Raw genomic sequence first — 23,957 nt, 5'->3', positions numbered from 1 at the left:
TTATATTCTATTTTTTTTTTGTCTAATATACATTCCTTAAATAAATCGGTCATGGACAGACATGTTGTCTCTTCGGCGGTTGACCGGCGATGAGTTCTGTCTTTGGGAATATCGCATTAAAAACTGCATGGCTGTAACATACACTATGTTCTTTTTCTTCTTGGTAGTAAGCCTTGTGACCTGTTTTCAAGAGGGATTACTATGTTGCGTTTTTATATTTACTTTGATTTACCCATTTGTGGAATAATATTTTGTTTTACTTATTGAAGTTTACAAGCTAGATTGTAACGTCTCACACGCAGATCTCTAAAAATATCATATTCACACATACATTTACGTAAATATAGAATATTTACCTAAAACTACGGTATAAGATCAATACGGAAATACTGCAAAAGTTTGACGTCGCCCACCTTATCAAGCTGATATACCTTGGGAATATTAGAAGGAGGGGTAGGGAGATGAAAGAAAATTCTGCACAAAAAATATACTTAAATTAATTTAATTAAAAATATCAAAATTAAATTAGCTTAAAATTAATTAATCCTATCTTAAATTAAACTTATTCTAACCTTTGGTGAAAAAGATGCGCCGTGATGCTGAGGTCGCCGTGATCCTTTGTGAAAAAGCTGCGCCGTTGGATGCTGGGATGAGGTTCTTCTTATGACGGGCCGCCGTGCGATGATTCTTGCTTCTTATCTTCTTCTTCTCTTAGTAGAGCTTCAGCTCTTAATTTGAGGCTTATGACCCGGCGTGGGTCTGCTTTTGATACTCCGGATGAGTAACTTCCTTTTTTCTATCTTCTCTCTCTCCCGGCGTAGAGCTCCCGCTCTTCTCCTCACTTAAGTCTTAAAACCTGGTGTAGGTATGCTCCTTCTAACTGATTTCTCCCGACTGCTCGATCCCCCTGATCTCTCCCGACTGCTCCTTCCAACTCCCCGATCCCACTGATTTTCCGAATGCTCCGTCCAACTCTTCTTCTTCTCTGTGTCTTCTGACTGACCAGCCGTCCGACTGGTCGATCTCCTCTTACGACTTACTCCCTCCAACTGATCCTTCCAATTGTTGGCTTCCAAGAGAGTATTCCGACCAACTGCCGGCTTCCAAGAGATTATTCCGACCAGTCCGACTGGTCGGTCTTTCCTTTTACGACTGATTCCTCCCAACTGATCCTTCCAACTGTTGGCTTCCAAGAGAGCGATCCCACTGATTTCTTCCCGTTATATTCGGTTTCTCTCCTTGAAGATCACGCCCTCGAAACCATTTTTCATTGGCTGACGGTGCGCTTGTTTCCACCCCCAAAATTTTCAACGTCTAGACATCAATTAGCCTTAATTTTATTTATAATATAATAAAGAATGCTCTTAGGATAAATGACCGCCGGCAAACATCTATTATCCCTCAAAGGCCAGCGGGTTGGCGACAGTTTTTTTATGATTCAAACCTTTTAAATACATTTTAGTTTTATGACAGGTAAATTATAAAAGGTCGGGGCCATAAAAAATATTTGCGCGCACAGAAAAAAATTTACCTAAGACTAATTAAATTAAACGATTGATAATTGATTATTTTTGCCAGGCTAGAGGAGAAACGTGGTTTCACCACGTCAAGTTTATTTCATGCTCAGTTAATCTTCGTGCAACATCCAATAGTCGGTGTAAATGTTTTGATCTGTAAAATCTATCTTTGATGTGTGTTTAAAATTTGCAATATTCATTTGCGCCGCCACCATAGGAAATGGTTTCCGGTTCGTTTTAATGCAAGATTTTCATATTTCCAGTTAAATGATTCACCTTTTTTGAGTCACGTAACCTTCGTTATAGTGACGTCACAACGGTGTTTTTTTCTTTCTTTTCTTAAATACCAAAACATACCCAAACACACTTGTGTATGTTTCGGTATAATTGAAAGTGGTCAGGTCAGGAGTCGGAATAATTGACGGGTATGTTTGAGGAGATGCATGAATGTGGAAGAGGTTAATATTATTTACAAAGACAGATTGGCGAGGCGTTCTATTATCTCTGCCTACCCCTGCGGGGAAGCGGCGTGATAATTTTATAAATACATTATTCTAACCCTTGTCCGCACCCAATGGTGCATAGAGCACTGCCTCGTATTAACGCAGTGTTATTTTGATAATTACTTATACGAAGGCAAGGTGATTACTCCTGCGCTTCAGGGACCAGTCCAGGGTAATATTAAATAAATATTAGGGTAAAATCACCAATATTTATTTTCACTCCCCCCTGGGAATCGAACCCGGGACCTTCAGCACGATAGCTAAACACGCTATATATATATATATATATATATATATATATATATATATATATATATATATATATATATATATATATATATATATATATATATATATATATATATATATATATATATATATATATATATATATATATATATATATATATATATACATACATACATATACATATACATATGTGTGTATGTGTGTGTAATTACTATTTTTTTCATTATATTTATTCAGTAGTCAATGTTTTTATATATTGAAGGAAGTCGGATTTTTCGGTACGCTAATTAGAGGCGATTTTAACAAACGTGCTTGTATTTAATTATATGTGTGTGTGTCAATAGTCATTATTAATATTTCTATTTTCTTTTTATTTCAGTCCAAACAACGAGCGTCGGTGAAATGGCTATTATCGAAGGCTTTCAACAACCGGGTGCCCGAGAATTTACGTGAACCTTTCTACAGGGATCATGAGGTAAGGATTTCACTCATATTTTTTTATATAAATAAAATATATATTTATAACGAAAACTGGAAAACCTTCAATCGCCGTCTGCCTGTTTGAAAGCATCTTAGCATTTCTTGGCCAAGGTGTGTATGTCTTTCTTTAACCCTTTAGATGCGGCAATTGATTTTTAAAATTATTTCGTTAAGTGTCACACACGAAAAAATAAAGCATTGCGATTGTGTAAACACAGTGTCACATTACGCTTGCACAAAACCAGGAATAAAAATTCTGGCCTTTTTTTTAATAAAAAAAAAAAAAAATGTACAACAATTTGAGTGTGTCCAAATACTTCCATTAGGAGTTATTTTTTCTCCACGTAGATGAAGACGAATAAGGAAGTCTGGGCATTTGCAGGGCTGACGACCGTCAGAAGCTGGTTTGGTAATAGCCTGTAACGGTTAAACCCAGCCTATAACGGTCGTAAGCCCTGTAAATGCCCTGACTTCCATATTCTTCTTCATCTATGTTTAGATGTTAAAAAATTGTGTAAAATATGTACTTGTTATAGTCAAGTGTTCCCTACATAATGATCACTTGAATTGATATCGGTATAAAACACGAGTAGTTTTCTATGGCCGTGCTTATATATCGGCACTCAAAAGATAGTGTCGTGCCGATAAAGTGGTACGTAGCATCTAAGGGGTTAAGATATTTTTATGTTATCCTTTCTTAGTAGTTTTCTTTCAAGAACTAAGTAAATACTTTATTTCATTAATAATATTTAAGTTTGTAATAATTGGGCATAATTAAAAAAAAAATCTTTATTCCAGCTATAAAACACTTAATTATTTCTAAGTATCATTAAATTGAATTTATTTATCACAAATTGATATAAAAGTCTTCACTGTTGGGTCAACGTTTTTATAAGTTAGGTACCTAGTGGCTAACGAGATAATTCGTTTTTTTTACCTACGTATTATAAAGATATAAGCAGAGACACTCTACGGAAGTGTATATTTTTACGTGACCCTTTTTATCTTGTACGATTACACACGCAGTATGACTGGGTTTAAAACATACTGTAATTGAAATTAAGATGTTTATTTTCAGTAAATTAAATATTTTAAAATAATTTTATTGAATAAAGAAAAAAAAGTTAATTAACGATTTGAAATCAGTGGTTGGATTATTTGAATTATTTTCTCATTAATTGATTCGGCAGTCACTTTATTTAATGTACAATCTATCCATTTTTAATTTAAGTTTTATTCGGTAAGTACCACTATTTCTTAAAATCTATTATGACACGTGTTTCGATGCACCGCAACCGATGTTCCGCATCATTTTCAAACACCGCATCATGCGGTGTTTGAAAATGATGCGGAACGCATCGAAACACGTGTCACAATAGATTTAATGAAATAGTGGCACTCTAACCAAGTAAAACTAAAATAAAAAATCATTATTTTAACTATCTAATCATTAAGTCGCTTCCCCGCAGGGGTGGGCAGAGAATAAAATGCCACACCACTCTGTCTGTGCAAACATTCTTCGCCTCTTCCACGTTCATGCATTTCCTCATACATACCCGCCAATTATTTCGGTTTCTTAGCTGACCGCTTTCAAGTATTTGAAATTCCATCATTTTGGGATTTCATTATTTTCAACATTTTGAGTGTGTCCAAATACTTTTTCTCAAAATCTGGATTATCTCCAATTACAGGAGTTATTTTCATATTATTTTTTGACATCTCAAATTTGACATTTTGATTTTGTGAACAAGTATTTGGACACACTCAAAATGTTGCAAATAAATTATCTGGTCAAATTATAAGTTTCAATAATAAAAATGAAAAATTTCTGGCGTTTCTCATGTGTTTAATTATAATCCAGGATTCGGACCTCACATACTAATAAAAGGGTTTCTGCTCAATAAAAAGCTCTTTTCATCTCACCAATAGATGTCTCTAGTGAAGTTCTAGTGATTCAAGAACAATGTTTCAAAATTGGTTCATATATATAGAGCTTCCAAGAATTTGAGTAGCGTTGTTAATAATGGGAAGAATTGGTGAATGTTACACGTGTGTTAAGTGATCACTTAAACCAGCCTATGACGGTCGTCAGCCCCGTAAATGCCCAGACTTCCATATTCATCTTCATCTTTGATGAGATGTCAAAAAATAATATTCATTATTTTCATTTCATTTTGTAATTTAATTATTTTTATGACGGACTTAAATAGGCATGTTTTTGTATTTACCCACGTAATAGCGTAGAAATAATGTTTGTGGAATGTGCATATATGTATTATGTACAAATACCCGAGTATATTAATTGCACTGAAACAAAAAATGTTCTGAAAAGTGCACTCGTTTTCGCTGACTCTGAACACATATTGAAAACGTCGGCAAAGAGAAGTCGGTCGCATTGTGGGAACGTAAACAATGAAAGCTCGCTCTGTTACCACATTTCATTCCTCCTACCACTCATTGTTCTGTACTATCCTTACTTTGGGAGATGCATACAAACTAACAACGATTCTAGTATTTACAACATTTTGAGTGTGTTCAAATACTTGTTCACAAATCTGGATTATCTCCAATTATAGGAGTTATTTTTCATACTATTTTTTTACATCTCAACATAGACGAAGAAGAATATGGAAGTCTGGGTATTTACGGGGCTTACGACCGTCATAGGTAATTTTGATAGTAAATTATTGTGTTATAATACAAGCAAGCACGATTTAAGAAAGTAAAAACATCTTTACATTTTGAGACCAATTTACAACATTTTGAGTGTGTCCAAATACTTGTTCACAAATCTGTATTATCTGCACTTAGGAGTTATTTTTACATTTTTGACATCTCGACATAAATGAAGAAGAATACTGAAGTCCGGGTATTTCAAGGATTATGACCTGTCATAGGGTAAGTGATCACTTTACACACGTGTAACATTGACCAATTCTACCCATGATTAACAACCACACTACTGAAATTCTTGGAAGTTGTATATATAATATATGATCCAATTTCGAAACATTGTGCTTCAATCACTAGAATATCACTAGACATCTATCTTTCGTTTATAGTTGTATTCCTGAATTTCTATTACAGCAAACATTTAATATAACCGTTGTTTATTTTTCATACAAACATTCCTATTTAATCTTTCTCTCGCTGTTATGCGAATTCCAGCGATCGAAGCACGCTTCTCAAATATTCTCGTCTGTGATAAGGCACGACCTGCGATTTTATATCATTATTTATAGGTTCTATGAAAATATGAGTCACATCCCCTCTTCATACCACGCAAAGCCGTCTGGTTCGATCTTTTGTTTGTTTCATTTGAGATTTTCGGATAGCGTCGAACGGATTCGTTTTGATAATTAAACGTCCGTTCGAGCTCTAAATAATTACTGCCAGTGAAATTGAATCAATTAAATAACATCTATGTATGTCATGTACATGATGGCCTATGAATGAACTTCATGCCGACTCATTATTCGAGACTGAGTGGACCATGTGTTTATTTATATTACTTCATATCTATTTCCAGTGGTTACATGTGAGGAACATTATTATGTACAGGGATCACGGTCCCCGAGATGTAGATGGATTGATGCGTTTAGGAAGATTGGTTAAGGCCGTGGCCGCGTTTTAGGGGAGCGTTCAATATGCCTAATGGAGTGGGCTGTGGTTGCTGACTCATAGACTACACCCCTTCGACGCCATTTGTGGTTACACATTACACAACCCTGTAGACGTGACAAGGGCCCCGAAATACTTCTAGGGGCGACTTTGATACTATTTCCCGTCGGACTTGTTGCTTCTGTTGTGTATTTTCGTTTCATATTGGATATTAACGATGTGTAGTCTCTTTTATTTCTAAAATACACGCTCAACTTGGTAATAGTGTATGTGATTTTATGAAGAAATTCGTATTTTTAAAGTTCATACATATTTATAATCAATTTTGATTTCGTTATTCGTTACGCGTTCTTATCTTTTCGTATAATGCAATTAAATATACATTTTTATCACGAATGTATTAAACATACCTTTATTTCTTTCGATGCTTCAAATTGCGACATGCACTATCTAATTCTGGTGTAGGAATTTTACTGGGTGAATTCTTGACATTATTTTATCGATTTATTTTAAACTTAACGAAGAAAATTAAAAGCGAACGTAATATCCAAGAGGTATTCTTTGTCGGCTGTCATTTTATCCATCTTATCGTATTGTATCATTTATCCATCTTATATTGGTCAGGGCTGGGATATTCCATAATTTAATTACGTAGTGTAGATTATTTTCACTGTACTCCTGGACTTTTATTTCTTATGACTTTGGCATTTTTTTAACCGGTTGTCGATCCGTATTGTCAGAAAGTTAACGTAACCGAATAATCAATATTTAGACTACATTTTTGATGCGTTTTTTTCTGTATAGAATACCAGTCCCGGAATCGAAATTGGGTAAATAAATAGTACCAAATGTGTGGTCACACTATTATTTAAAAAAATATTAGGATTAAAACTTTTTTTGACGTAACATTTTCACAAGACCACAGATTACGTAGTCAACATTACTTACCATATAAATTTAGAATGAAAAGCACTTGATATGTACTGTTGTGGGATTCCTTTCGTATGTTAGTTGTAATTTTGATAGATGCGGATCGGAATTGTACCTACTTCCCATTTGTACGATTCGTTTTCGAAAGGACAAGGTAAATTATGTTAATGTTATATTCTGCAATATACGTGATTTAGTGTTCAAAATGCTGCAGTTTTTTTTAAAGCATTTGTAGAAGTTATTACTTAAATTATAGGTTTATGCACCGCTTGCTCCGACAATCGATCTTCATTATAATAAACTGGCATAAGTCGGTTGTGATCGCGGAATAGTTCGCCATTTTATTGTACTTCTATGTTCTTGTCGAATATTCTAATGGTTCTAAGCTCTTACTGATACTAGCCATTCCCGACCAGACACCGCACGCGAAGTTCTTCGATTTTATCCTCTAAATTTTCTGTCTCGTATTTAGAGAATCATTCTGTGGATTATTTAATATCTTTGCCAGCTATGGTACCTATAATATCTATGATATCCTATAATATATGATACCTAATGATCGCAAAAACTTTAAATTTTGATAAATAAAATCTTATCATTTTTGTTGTGTATTGTTTTCATATACCTAACACATTTTTTTATCTCTAGTTTTTTTTTTGCGTAAAAATTTGGTGACAACTGAATTAAGTGGATATCTTTTCTCGATTTCCTGCGTTCGGGAGGTATTTTATCAGCGATAATTTATTACAATATTTACATAATAATATCGTTCAATAATCGAGTAGTCCACTTGCAAACCACGTAATAATGAAAAAAAAATTAGCCAATGGCGGCAATCGGTAGAAGATTTAAAATATTAACGTCTATATTTAACATGTCCGCCTCCGTAGTGTAATGGTCAGCACGCTCGGCTACCGTTCTGGAGGTTCCGTGTTCGATTTCCTTCGGGGGGTAACATAAATATAAGTGATTTTTTCACTATAATATTTATTCAATATTACCATGGACTGGTACCTGAAGCGGAGGGCTGATCACCTTTCCTTCATGTGTAAACGATCAAGATTACACTGCGTTTATATGACACAGTGCCCTATGCACCATCGGGGTGCGGATAAGGGTTTTTATTTTTTTATATTTTATATATATATATATATATATATATATATATATATATATATATATATATATATATATATATATATATATATATATACATATATATATATGTATATATATGTATATATATATATATATATATATATATATATATATATATATATATATATATATATATATATATATATAAATATATATATATATATATATATATATATATATATATATATATATATATATATATATATATATATATATATATATATATATATATATATATATATATATATATATATATATATATATATATATATATATATATATATATATATATATATATATATATATATATATATATATATATATATATATATATATATATATATATATATATATATATATATATATATATATATATATATATATATATATATATATATATATATATATATATATACATATATATATATATTTAACATAATTTGCCTTCACTCGTTAAGTTAGGAATAAAATGGAATAGAAAAATCAATACTCTTGCAAAACTCGCTATGCCGATCGACAGTTCACTTTCGAAAATCGCTCAAAAAAAGCTCAAATCGGTAGAAGATTTGATATTCTACCGATTGCCGCCGTTGTCTAAAAAACTGATTTTTTTAACATAACGTGGTTTGCAAGTAGACTACTTAATTGCAATACACTTTCGATTAATTATCTTTTCGCTTCCATAAGTATAATTTGGTTATATTTTGAGCTCTGTTTTCTACAATAATTTTTATCTCGTAATCGCGCTGTAATGTTGATTGCGACAATTAAACTGCTTCTCAGGATTTTCATATAGATATAATATAGATGCACGCATATTTACATATGTAATTAAACATGTGTAGAAGTATAGTTAATGAATAAATCGTTCACTCCTTTCAAGAACGTCATAAATCAAAAATTGTCAATTTTCAGTTGTGCATGTTTTCGAAATGCCCAGAAAATGTACTATATCCTAGCAAAAGAGGCATATTTTTAATTTAATATTTACCCGCTTCAGGGCAGGAAGTGTTGTTTTTGCATTTTGAAGAAAAGGTATTGTTTAATTATTTTTTTAAATATACTAAATATTTTTCAAATGGAGAAAAAATCTTCAGGTTTTACCTAGAAAGATCTGTTGCACAGTAAAAAGTTCAATAAGTAGCTTGATATTTATTTTTTATACATTGTATTATATTTTTAAACTTTGAAAACGTTCTCCTGAAAAATCAAGTTATTTGATTTATGACGTTCTTGAAAGGAGTGAGCGAAATATCACGATGTGTGATTATTGGCTAATAAATTAATATGAACAATCACAAGAATACAGGTAGCATTCTTACTGAAATATGTAGAGAAATAAGGGATATATGAAGGTTTAAACTTTAGATATTTTTATAAAACGAAAAACGTGCGTTCGCATACGTCATCAAATTTCCGTCATCAAATGTTTTATGACGTCACATGATTTATTGTCTGTGGTTTATAGAGCTGTAATAGTAGTAGTATGGATTGTTTGTTTACCACTACACTGCCATTTGTGCCATACAAATATGAGGGGAGGGGGGTGGGTGGGTGGACCATAGACATCAACAATTAGAGCCGCCAATAATTAAGCAATGACATCAACATTAAAATAACTTCATCGTTTATGTGACGTCATTCATTGCCAACTTACGAAAATAACGTTTTTTTCGAAAATTATTAATGAAAATATTAATTATATCGGCTGTTATAAACACAAATAGAGTCTAATACAATCCTTTATAGGTTGAGTATGTTAAATTAGATACTCCAAAGATCCATTGAATTTAAAGTGTCTTTTATACTGCGAGATTATTGTAAAAACACGTTATCTTTAACTGATCAGCACAGTTTAATGAGAAATGGAGTAGCCTGTGGATGATTAAAAATGCGATGTAAGGTGGGTGGCTGTGTGCCGATAATCAAACTAAATTTGATAGGTATTTATAGATACAAGAAGTGATTTATAGCTAGGGTGGCAGAAAGTAGTGGGCGGAATGGGGAAATAGGAAGAAACATATTACTCTTGTGGAAAGAAAAATTATATACCCTGAACGCAATTTTTTTTTGGAATTTATAATATGGAAAATATATAAACGTTTAACGAATCACTACTTGAAAATGGAGTTTTGTATACTTGCTAAACAAAACAAAACAAATTAAAAAATGCACCGTGATTACTACGTTAATATTTAATTGAGTGTATTACTTTTATTTGTTTAGTGGCTGTACCACGCGATACTATGGCTTCGTCTATTAAATGGAAATGATAGAAAAAACACACATTTCTAATATATATATAATTTAACTTTATAATTAAGTTGGTGTCCGGTTATGGTCCCGTGGTTAGTGTCGCGGACTCTTTGAGTCAGAGTTTCTCGGTTCGAACCCACTCTACCACAATTTGATACCTATTTCTAATAATGAGCGGCTTATGCTCACAGAAATAGTATGAAATTGAAATGTTTGTGTAAATAATAAAAAACGTAAATGTTTCTCTTAATAAAAAAAAACAATGCTGTGAAGCAGTGAAAACTTAAAAAATCTATGAATCAAAATTACAATCGAAAACATTGAAAATCAAATTAAAGAAGCACCCTATCCGCCATGAACAATGTTTGGTATTGTGTGTGTTTTTGCTATCACGTTCAACAGATGGCGCTGCCATTATTGTAAAATAAACTTTAATAATTTTTATTTTATTTATTTATATAGATAGATAAATGAGCTCGGCGGGCATTCGTCGGTTCTAAATTTCACGAAAACTTTGCATTCATTATGTTGTTCGAATATCTAGGACCATGCAAATGGTGGACAGAGTCATGATGCTAACAGCTGTACTCCAAATAGTCGAAAAGGACGTCAGATGGGATATCCCACGCGCGTAGATTTGTTGATATGTCTCTGTACGCCCATCGCTTCACTAACCTGCTTTGGTTCAACATTTCGCCATGATCGTCCCACGGGCCAACCATCACACAATTATCTGTACAGATTCCAATATGGCCGACGGTCCGGACCGTCAAGTCATAAAATATAATACACCATATGCGAATGACGACATACTGCCTCAAGTATTCTTATCACGTAGGTATGTACGCGATTATCTCAGTACTTAGCCGAAAGTGGTACCCTGTGAGACATTTTTTATTGGTCGTTGGCCTAATTATTAAAAAAATGTGACTAAATTTTCCCCCGTTTGCATTAAAAGCGGTTATTGTTTTATTTGCTAATTGGTCTCAGTTTTTGACATCTCAACGTAGATGAAGATGAATTTGGAAGTCTTTGCAGAAATTATAACATGTCATTGGCTGGATCACTTTAAACACGTGTAATATTCATCTTATGTATTGTGTCACGAAATTGATCAATATATCTAGGAGTTCCAAAAATTTGAGTTGTGTGGTTGTCAATCATGAGTAGAATTCGTGAATGTTGCACGTCTGTAAAGTGATCACTTAACCAGCCTATGACAGGTCATAATCCCTGTAAATACCGAGACTTCCATATTATTCTACATTTGTGTTGAGATGTAAAAATTGCTCCTATGTGGAGATAATCTAGATCTGTCAACAAATATTTGTACACACTCAAAATGTTGTAAATTGGTTTCAGAATGTAAAGATATTTTAAATTTTATTTTGTCAAATTGTGCTTGCTTATGACATGACAAATTATTATAAAAATTCTGACATATAATCACATGTGATTTCAATAATCTCTCTTAATTCAAGTCTTCTTCTTCTTCTTGTTTTTGTAGATACATATCTGTTTGTGCCTCCGAATGTCGCTCCTAATGTTGACTCCCAGCTGTCTTTCCATCTTTTCGGAGGTCTGCCTGGGGGTCTGCGCAAGTGTCTTAATTCAAGTGTTTATTCAAATCGTTTCTTGCAAAATATAGTATACCACAATTTGAAGAAAACATTTTTTATTATTTAAGAAGAGCCTTAGTAATTTTTATCAATTAATTTTTAATGCACGAGTGGACAGGAGTACAGAACGACGAGGAGCTGTTTCGACTGCCCAGAATAGGTACATTTTCTTACAAGTGATAGTCAGTACATTTTCTTACAAGTGATAGTCAGTATTAGTCACCCGACATGACACGTAAAGAAAAAAAATCAAAATAAAACATTTAATATTTTAACAAAATATAGATATCTTCTTTACCAAGAAACTTATACAGCAAAAAAATAAACCTGTTCCTTTGAAAATAGATTTTTGCGCCTACAATTATCTGCAGGTTTAGGATCGTTGTTATTAAAATTCGTTCTACATCGAGGTTAAATATCTTGGCTCCAATTGGATTGGATCAACGTCTTCTCTGTCGGTAGAATTACGTTGTTCATTCATATGAAGTTAATGATCAACCGAGAATTCAATTATTTTAAACGAGTAAAGATTATTTCTCCATGGGTATATGTTTATAGTAGACATAAAAAAACTGCTTCTCAATTAATTAACCTTGCCGCTTAGGTACCGTGATTCTCAAACAATTGTAATCCGTCTGATAATTAGCAATATAATATAGGATTTTTGTTCGAGGTTTGATTTTTACACTGGTAACATTGTTTCTACAGACTGTCAATTTGACAGTAGATTTGTAGTGAGTAAGTTTTGCCATTTCACCATGAATAGACTGAAATGACCATTATGCACGTCGTAGGTTCGGTGAATGGGACGAAAACAATATTCAGCTTGATCCTCTTTTACAACGCAAAATTGTGTTCACCGATTAGGCACATTTTTGGTTAAATGGCTATGTCAATAAGCGGAATTGCCGAATTTAGAGTGGGGAAAACCCAGAAGCCTTTGTCGAGACGCCCTTACATCCAAGTCAATGTTTGGTGTGCTTTATGAGCAGGTTGAATCATTTACCCATTTTTTTAAGACCATGCCCGCCAAAATGTTACGGTCAATGGATAGCGCTACAGAACCATGATTACTGACTTCTTCGTACCTCAGTTGAATGGCATATATGTGACAGAGCTGTAGTTTTTACAAGATGGCGCAACATGCCATCAATTTACTGCTGGGAGTTTAAGTTTGTATACTTACCTCCTAATTTTTTTTTAAAAATATCCTATATCTATATCCTATCCTATATATTTGATCATTTAGCGTCGTTTAGCTTAAACGTATTTAAGCTTAAAGTTTATAATAGTAAACTGTCGATTGTTAATAAAACATTGTCTTTCATAGCCTTTGATGAATCAAAATCTCTCCAAATGACGAATAATGATGATTATGCCTTTTTGTCAGCGGAAAAGCGCATTCACTGGAGTACGTACGTTGGAAGGTAAATGATCTTTCTCGATCTTGTTCAATCGTTTCACGTGCTAATGGGGCATATGATTTGGTCGCGCTGTGTCACTCGATAACGGAATGTGCATTCTGTTGGTCGTGCATTTTCAGACGAATAGACATCAATCTCATTTTTTAGCACTTTTGATTTTTGGCATAAATGTTTTTTAGGACCCTAGAAGTGTCTTTTAAAAGTCCCCACCCCTTGGGTGTTCGCTCCCCTTACCGCCTCCTAAATACGTCCCCATCCATGTTTTCTTGATTTTCTAAAAAAACGGTGTATTATAAAATAATTTTCATTTGATACGCGATATCATGTACCCATTAATAGGCAGATCAATGGCAATAAGTATTAACGTTTTTGACATCTCAACATAGATAAAGAAGAATACGGATGTCTGGGTATTTACAGGGCTTATGGCCTGTCATAGGCTGGTAAAGTGATTACTTTACACACGTGTAATATTTACCAATCTACCCGTGATTGACAACCACACTACTCAAATTTTTGAACTAAATAATGTGAATATGTAAATATGAGTATAAATATAAAAATGATAGTATGGACATATTTTTTTCTTTTTAGCTTTGTAATGTATGATCATTTTAATTAACCAAGAAAGCGTTATCCCACATCACCAACACCATCATCTTCAATGTAATTTACATTTGTACATGATGATGAGACCCATGTCAGTGTCTACACATAAAGTGCATTCAAGCCCGGCACGTATACATTCACTCCTATTGCTACAAATCACTGATCATTTCCAACCGCAAGACACCGGGAGATGGTCAATAGGAAGGTTTGATGTAACGAAAAGGCATCATTGTATTTCCAACTATCTCTCATCCCTACTCTTCGGGATTTAGGTGTTGCCCGGATATAAACCCGGAACAAACGTTGTGTACAAACCGCAAATGTACTCACATTTATAGGGATGCTATTTGAAAGTAAGAATTGAGTGCTTAAAACGCAATTTTCCTCCATTATTTTACCGCTCTTAGTTCATCAAACGTTTCACAATTGAACCTGTCATACAGGACAACAGCAAACTTCTCTCCTGCGGTGACTGTTACATGTGTATCTACGTTAGGCGATAAAAAATATATGTTAGACCAGTGTTCCGCAAACTTTTTCTGTTCATTATTACTTTTTTTCATAAATACTTCACCAATTTTCCAACTGGTAGCGCCATAATCAGCCATACTTTTTAACATATCGAAGGGTCCGAGATCATTGCATATATACAGGTTTAAAAAATTAATGTAATATGGATGTTCAATAATGGGCGGAATGGTGAAGGTTACACAAGTGTATTATAAAGTGATCGCTTAAGCCAGCCAAATGTCAGGTCGTAAGCCCTGGGATGCTCATACTTCATTATTCTTTCATATAAAAAAGAACGATAGATGTTTCGTTTCATGTTGAGACTTTATCAGGTCTAGTCCACACCGGAGCATGTAAGAAATATCATCTGTTTCATGTATGAAATATAAACTTTCGTTTCTTCATTTGCCTATTCACAAGTGACCTAGTCATGTCTTGCAACTGGTATATTATTTATGCAATATGTGAGAATATATCGCTCACTCCTTTCAAGAACGTCATAAATCGAAAAACTTGATTTTTCAGGAGAACGTTTTTAAAGTTTGAAAATATAATACAATGTATTAAAAATAAATATCAAGCCACTTATTGAACTTTTTACTGTGCAACAGATATTTTTAGGTAAAACCTGAAGGTTATTTCTCCATTTGAAAAATATTTAGTATATTTAAAAAAAAAAAAAAAAATTAAACAATACCTTTTCTTCAAAATGCAAAAACAACACTTTCTGCCCTGTAGCGGGTAAAAATATTAAGTTAAAAATATGCCGCTTTTGCTGGGATATCGTACATTTTCTGGGCATTCCGAAAACACACACAACTGAAAATTGACGATTTTTTATTTATGACGTTCTTGAAACGAGTAGCGATATATGTGTCGGGGTTGAATTCAATTGACGTGTAGACACTGCCACAGGTCATCATCACCGTTTTGTAGATATTTAATGGTGATCATTTGCGCCTATGATAGTTTTCCTTTGAACTCTTTCTTTTAACCTTTTTTGTGGAAAATAAAAAAAAATATGGGCTGAAAAATATTTATGAAGAGGGGGGAAAGCGGCACCTGAGGGGTGGGGGACTCTGAAGGGACACTTCTAGCGTCCTAACATGCCAAAAATGAAAACTATAAATTTTATTCTGAGGTTTGACCTAAAATATGTATACTCAATTTGCCTGGACTATTTATTTACTTTGTGTGTATCGCCGATTGGACTACGTATCGTTCGAATCCCGTTTTGGGGCAATGCAGATATCGGGACAGAGGTCACACGCCTCATTATTTGAGCATGCTATCTGAATCTTGTAAACTTTCCAAGATTTACAATGTAAAGGATGTCTACGCAGATTACAGTATTCTAAGTGTTTATTGCACCCTAGAATCTCAGGTACAAGATGTATTTATTATTGTTTTGGTAGATAGCGGTGTTACGCTGTGGAGTTGGGTATCATAATGTACATAAAAATGACTCAAACCCCTGTAACCCTCCAATATCTGCTAACATTAGCCTCTTTGATATGCGCATAATAGTCGTTACCACCAAAACTGCTTTCTTTTTCTTATCATTTCTATGCGAAAGGGATATGGAAGAAATTCCTACCTTTTATGTTGTTTGTGCAGTTGCTTGAAATAGGTGTATGTACAGTAAAACCTCGATATAATGGACTTCTATTTAACGAACTTCGGATATAACGGACGAAAAATCCTGTCAAATGTAAAAAAAAATGTCTGAAAAAAAAGCTTAAATTCAAGTATCGCCGCATGTAAACATTTTTTAGCGGCCATGATAATCAAGTCATACGTCTAGTACTAGAAAACTAGAATTTGAGACATTGTGCCGTGCTGCTCGTAGACTACACCTAGCCGGAGCGATAGTATATTTGGAGAGTAATAAATAGAATTTTGTTTGTGTTTTGTATTGTTTATTAATATCTAAATACAGTATTTATATTTGCAAAAAAAAAGTTTTTGATTTATTTAAAACCCGTTTTTATTTTCGCAGACTTTCAGCCCTAATAGATACCCCCTCCCCACAATTAGTCCGTTATATCGAGGTTTTACTGTATTTGAAAAATTAACTTTTTATACGTACATATAGTTCAAATACTCTACTCTATACTGCAAACCGTTACCTTTTTATTGGGTATAAATACGTAGGTTGTATATCGAAATCAATTTCAAATATGTACAGTATCTCCTCAACGAATCAGACACGCCCATAATAATTTTGAATTTCAGCAATATCAATATTACATTTTTTTCTTCTCGGAATGGCTATTGTTTTATTTTATTTCTTACTATATTTATCTTCCAAATCTTGCAAACTATTTGATTGTTACATTCAACTCTTGAACCTTTTCTGGGTAATGTCTCCGGGGCAGACAAACGCTCAATGTACACAGAAAATACTACTTGTAAAAAATAGCCGAAAATATAAAATAAGTTGTAACAAAGCATAGATGAAGATGACGGAAAGAACAAATTTACGAGGCGAATATAGTTGGAGCAGAGGAAGAGCGAGAAAAACTTGGCATGATCAGGTATGTCAAATACGTAAAGTGGTCAGGTCAAGAGTCGAAATTACGGGGGTGTGTATGAGGAGATGCATGGATATGGAAGAGGTGAATAATGTTTTCAAAGACAGTGGTGTGGCATTCTATTCTCTCTGTGTGGAAGCGGCTTTATGGTCAGCTAGTTAGTTAGATAAAGATAAAAATTTTACAAATATGTTTCTTATTTTCGTTTGCTATTTATTTTATTCGGGAAATTGTTTACAAAAGCACGCGGGTCTACTTCGTTGAGTAGATACTGCGTTATTTGCCCGAAGGTATTCCCATTTACAAAAAACCTTCCTCCTTCCCAAAAATTTGATATTAACAACATATGAGTGTGTGTGGGATACGTTTTGCTGTATACTTGACTGATTTAAATATCAATTTGGTAGCGGGAATTACTCGCGTGTCGGTATGTAAGAAAAACGATCATGGTGGCAAGATTCTCGATTTGAATACTTCTCGGCGGATCAATTTAGAAGCTGAATGGTAAATCGATGTGTAGGTACTTTGATTGAATCGATTTCCGTGTGTAAATTATTATTGTCGTTTTGGAACAGGCTCAAGCGTTTAGTTCCGTGTTACTGACCGGCGTCCGGCGTACTAGAGGAGTACCTACAAATAGCGTCGGGAATGTTTTTGGCCATAACTCAGAAATATCGATTCACAGCGGCAGGTTAATGCCTCCTACCTAGTACCTAGTGCCCAAATACTTATACACTTCGCAGTGTGAACTCTTTGTTGATATTTCAACTTTTTCAATGAATTCCCCACTAATCCTGCGTGCGTGTGGATTTCAGTACTTTTGCCAATACTGTACCGTAATGACCTAAAGTTAGAGATAAATGGGGTGTTTTTTTTAGAGGTATACAAATTCTAATTTCCCGCAGTAAATTGATGGTGGCACCCGCCGTGTGCCATGTTGCGCCTTCTTGTTAAAACCATAGCTCTGTCACATATATGCCACTCAACTGAGGTACAAAGAGGTCAGTAATCATGGTTCTGTAGCGCTCTCTATTGACCGTTACATTCTGGCTGGCATCGTCTTAAAAAATATGGGCCAATGATTCTACTTGCTCATAAAGCACACCAAACAGTGACTTTTAATGGTCGTAAGGGCGTCTCAACAAAGGCTTCTGGGTTTTCCCGACTCCGAATTCGGCAATTCTACTTATTGACATAGCCATTTAATCAAAAGTGTACCTCATCGGTGAACAAAATTTTACGTTGTAAAAGAGGATCAAGCTGAATATTGTTTTCGGCCCATTCACCGAACTTACGACAGGCATAATGGTCATTCAGTCTATTCATGGCGAAATGGCAAAACGTACCGACTACAAATCAACTGTCAACTGTTAAATTGACAGTCTGTAGAAACAATTTTGCCAGTTTAAAAAATAAACCTCTAAAAAAACACTATACTACGTAAGAACAGAAGGCTAAACTAAACTAAAGAAGGTCCCGGGTATTTGTATGGCTAAACTTGTTTCTCGGTATAATTTGATGCATAAAGAAGGTACCGTAGAACGGGGCTACTTGAACTTTGATGTGTTACTTGAGCCCAGTACAAAAAAATATTTAGATCTGTATTTGGTCTACAATAATGAACGTATCGACATGATTCATTGTTTCCCTGACAGGTGACACTTATTGTCACGATACGTTCATTATTGTAGACCAAATACAGATTTTTTTTGTACTGGGCTCAAGTAACACATCAAAGTTCAAGTAGCCCCGTTCTACGGTACTAGAATGTAAGTGTTTACCAATATTTCTTAATACTTTAATGCGAAGTAATCAACACTAGACTCGAGACTTGAACACCAGCCGCGGTCGGCGTCATTTCTTAATCCGAAGCACTACATAATCGGACGTCCACCCAGTGACGTCATATCGGGTGATATATTATAAACATGCAAAATAAAATGAAAACATTTTCATAGCTGATTTGCGAATAGGATAATAATTACGACATAATTATTTGCTATTTACGAAATTACCGTAGACGTCGCATTTCTCTCGCGCTTTGGATCGCCCACTAAAATTAATTTCTTTCGCGTAAATTAAATTTCGCAAATCGGTTCTCTTAATTTTAATTATCATTAAAACAACTGTTTAATTGCGTGCGTTTATTTTTAGCAATTTGCATGCTACATAAGTTTCACGTTTTCTGCATTAATTCGTTATCATCGTCCGTTTTATTTTGTGCTGATCTATTTTCATCGGCCTTATGAGCCTTCGCCCGTAACAAAACACGCCGCAAATTTTAGCGAATAATTCTAGTTTTTTAGGCATGAATAATTTGGTGTATAATAATGGTATCAAGTACAGTATAAATGTATGAAGAGTCAGGGCGCGGTGCTGCCTTCATTTTTCCTGCCGACATGACCTCATTTCTAGGCTCGGTCGGGGTTGAAAAGAGAGGTAAAATATTATATTTTGTTATGAATATATCGTGGGTGGACTGGCAAAAAACGTTAAATCGTAAATATGCAATTTTGACTTAGTGATGCAGTATCATAAAGTTTTTAACGTTCTATACTGGCAAAATACACTAAGTAGTTTGAAATGTTATATTTATGTGGAAAGTTTAACTTTAAGTTTTATAACAGGTATTTAAGTAACAGGGATTATTCAAAAAGGGATTTTAGAGATCGCATGTATCACCTTGGAAAAAAAAATCCGGAAATGACGTACTGTTTTGTTTCAAATTTCGTCTTCAAAAATTAAAAAACAAACAATAAAAACTATTAGAAGATAAGACTACCCATACGCAAAGTACTTTGATTTTATTAAATCTGTGTTTATAAAAAATGGAGTTTCGTTACAAGGTTACAAGTACTAAATATAATATCTTAAATACTATTTTATACAAAACACGATAAAATAAAACTAGAACTTTGTTTTTAACCACTTTTATTTTTGGTACTTTTCTCCAACTGGTTTTGAAAAGAAGTGTGTCATCTTCAGGGATGGACATGTTCATTTCCATCTCTGAAGATGACAAGGTTGTTGTGAAAACCGGTTGAAGAAAAGTATTAAAAATAAAAGTGGTTAAAAACAAAACACTAGTTTTATTTTATGTATTTTTTTTAATGTGCCACAATGCGTCTAGAAAAAAACATTCAAGAAAATCGCAAAAAATAATTTCGTAATCGATACCAGATCATCGGGCGCTTAACACTTGAACGTAATCTATAATTAAAATATTTAATAAAAAGGTTTATTGCTCTGAATGAATTTCTTCTCTCTTCAGTATTATAATTTAATAGCTATAACAGAGCTTAGCATTAACAATGAGGTCTTAATGAATAAACATAGCGTGAAATAACAATAACAAATGTCGGTCTCCAAATATTTTTCTCATTGTTATAAGCTTCCACCGAGATTGATAAAGCGATTAAATCGCTATTTTTTAGAGAGAAATGTGAGTGATGCTAACTACGCCTTGTTTATTGTTTACGAAATGCGTATTTTCACATGGAGAAAATTGTCTCAATCCTTTAAAAAATCGTATGTATAGATTATTAAACTGTATGTAACGCCATTTTTTTTATTTATTACAAAACTGATATGAGTCCCTTTTCATGTAGATTTTTTTGGAATTATTGGATACGCAATCGGTACTCCCGTATAACGAACTTTTATTTATAAAATTTTCCAGAAAGCGAAGTTTTTTATTGAACATAGAAATTTATGAAATCGTCCTTGTAACAAATACTAGTTTCTGTTTTACGTTTTTAAGTTTTTTTTTTCTTTTCGTAATTTGACGATGTAGGATTTGTGTTCATAACTTGCTACAAGATTTTTTAATATGACGCAATACACTTTAAATGATTATAACCAAAATTTTTGTAATATTATTTTTCAACATCTCATCAAAGATGATAAGGAATATGGAAGTCTGGGTATTTACGGGGCTGACGATCGTCATAGATTGGTTTAAGTGATCACTTTACACACGTGTAACATTCACCAATTCTACCTATTATTGACAACGACACTACTCAAATTCTTGGAAGTTCTATATATATGAGCCAATTAAGAAACCTTGTTCTTGAATAACTAGAACTTCACTAGAGACATCTATTGGTGAGATGAAAACCAATAGATGTCTCCAGTGAAGTTCTAGTGATTCAAGTACAAGATTTCTTAATTGGTTCATATATATATAGAATTTCCAAGAACAGCCTATGACGGTCGTCAGCCCCGTAAATGCCCAGACTACCATATTCTTCTTCATCTTTGATGAGATGTTAAAAACAAAAAAAATATGAAAAATAACTCCTATAATTGGAGATAATCAAGATTTGTAAACAAGTATTTGGACACACTCAAAATATTGTAAATAATTTTTTTTGTATTGATCAGCTGTGTATTATTGTTGAAGAAATTCCAAATGTGTAATGGTAAACCACTTATTTTAAATGTCAATATTCAGTTTACTATAAGAAAGGAATAAATCAAAGAATTTTAATGAACAGAAAGTATTATGGCAATTAATGTTTAACTGACACATACAAACATTAATTTTTTTAAACTTTATCTGTAGGCATTGATTGCATTGCGTAACTATCTTTATGTAAATATCTAATTGCAAAAATGTAAAATACATAAATTATAAATAGTTAAGCGTTCTTGAGAAAACGACGACATATAAATTGGCAAATATTATTATTATTTAGATTTTTTGCCATCTAAAGATAGATGAAGAAAAATATGGACGTCTGGGCATTTACAGGGCTTATGACCGTCATAGGCTTGGTTAAATGATCACTTTACATAAGTACATTATTAAACAATTCTACCCATGATGGACAACCACGCTACTCAAAATTTTGAAACATATAAGATATATTGATCAAACTCGTGACACAGTATGTGCGAGTTCACAACAGTCATCTATGTTGGAATGAGGAAAGTTTTTGTTAAGGAGACTCTTTCCATTTGTGTGCGAGGTCCGAATTCTGGATTATATTCACATAGCGAAAAATAACCCCTAAGTGAAGATGATCTAGATTTCTGTATTTGGACACACTCAAAATGTATTTTTAAACAAAGTTATTTTTAATTGTAAAATGGAAAATCACAAAGTTATTGCTTCAAGTATAAAAAAAAAGTTAAATATATTCTTATCATTTGTTTTTCAAAGTTGACTATATTAAATTTTCGATCTATATCGAACTGTTTTTTACTATGATTACTGACTTTGTAATATGTGAGTTCAACTCTTTAAAAAAAAAATAAACGAGATTCCTTTTGGCAAACATTTTTAGGTGCACATGTTAAAAGTTAAATGTGTTGAAATTATCTAACCTGTCGTCTCTTTCAGGACCAGGAGCACTTGAAGCCGCCCATCATCGGCACGCTGGCCAATGCGGAGCTGTACTGCCTGGCCCTCTCCAACATGTACTCGGACCCCAACTACCACAACCTCAACCACTGGAACATCCTGCAGACCCTGGCCAGGAAGGGTGTCCACATCCCCGACCCCGCCGACTGCGCCCTCACCGAGACCGTGCTCATCCAGACCAACCCTCTCAAAATGGTAGTCTACCCTTATTTATTTATTTCTCATTCAATCCATATTTTTTTGTGAGGTCAAGGGATCTTGCATCCCTTATATAACTTCGACCATATTAGGTATATTCTGACCTCCCTCTGTATCACAGCTCACTCTCAAGACCTACGTTTGTCATGTAACTCACAACCTATTTTGGTGGTAGTAGCTTCACCTTCTCGGAGTCCATTAGTGGTCCTCCAAGGATGTGACTTCGTTTACGGGCGAGTGCGTCACAATTATAGACAATGTGGATTGGCGTTTTGTTATCCTCCATACAAAATCTGCATACTGTGGAGTCATGTAGTCCAATTTTTGTCATGTGTTTCCTCAGTCTGCAGTGTCCTGGTTAGGATCCTTATTTGTTTTTTGCTAAGCCTTAAAGGTTCTGTGGTGAATTTCCGCGAGTACCCCAAGATCAGTTTCTTTGCGTGTTTCATCCCTGAGCTGTTGGACCAGATCTCTTGGCTCTTGTCCATGGCCCAGTTTTTTTAGACTAAACTTGATAGTGTTGAGTGTCAGTCCGCATATGGGCTTAGGGCCCATTGGTGGCCTCTCAGAACCAGTTCTTGCAAGTTTATCGGCAGCCTCGTTGCCCATGACACCACAATGCCCGGGCACCCAAACCAGCCTTACCGCGTTTCTCTTGCCCAGGCGGCTTAGAGCCATTCAATCCATACTCAGTTCATGATGCATATTTCAGAAGGATGAAATGTTATCTTTTTGACATACTAAGGATAGGAAAGGTACTTCTACCCGTTCCGTCGATTGATGCTTTAAGACGGGAAGGGTATTTTTACCTTCTGCGCCAGCCTCATTGCAAAGTCAGAAAAGAAGGAATTATTTAATGTTTTTATATGAATATTATGTACCAATCTCTTTGTTAAGGTCTAAACTATATGTACACAATTATCAAATCCCTTTGCCAGCGAGCGGTATGCAGGCGTTAAAAACACCCGTCCTTATTGTGTC

General features: G+C 34.0%; 1 protein-coding gene across 12 annotated transcripts in view; it reads left to right on the top strand.

Annotated features, from left to right (window-relative positions):
- The window catches only part of Patronin (calmodulin-regulated spectrin-associated protein patronin), an 83,205-nt gene that overhangs the window by 22,049 nt on the left and 37,199 nt on the right, over positions 1-23,957 (top strand). For all 12 annotated transcript variants that reach the window (XM_088266170.1, XM_088266167.1, XM_088266166.1 and 9 more), the window contains exons 2-3: positions 2,649-2,744; positions 22,758-22,973. In XM_088266170.1, coding sequence (XP_088122296.1) covers positions 2,649-2,744; positions 22,758-22,973 — 312 coding nt within the window. The remainder of the gene's footprint in view (positions 1-2,648; positions 2,745-22,757; positions 22,974-23,957) is intronic.

Source organism: Brachycentrus maculatus, unplaced genomic scaffold, assembly GCF_059751285.1.
Source record: "Brachycentrus maculatus isolate JH-2025_06_01 unplaced genomic scaffold, ASM5975128v1 h1tg000263l, whole genome shotgun sequence".
Classification (NCBI taxonomy): Eukaryota; Metazoa; Arthropoda; class Insecta; order Trichoptera; family Brachycentridae; genus Brachycentrus; species Brachycentrus maculatus.
This window is presented reverse-complemented; position numbering and strand designations above follow the sequence as displayed.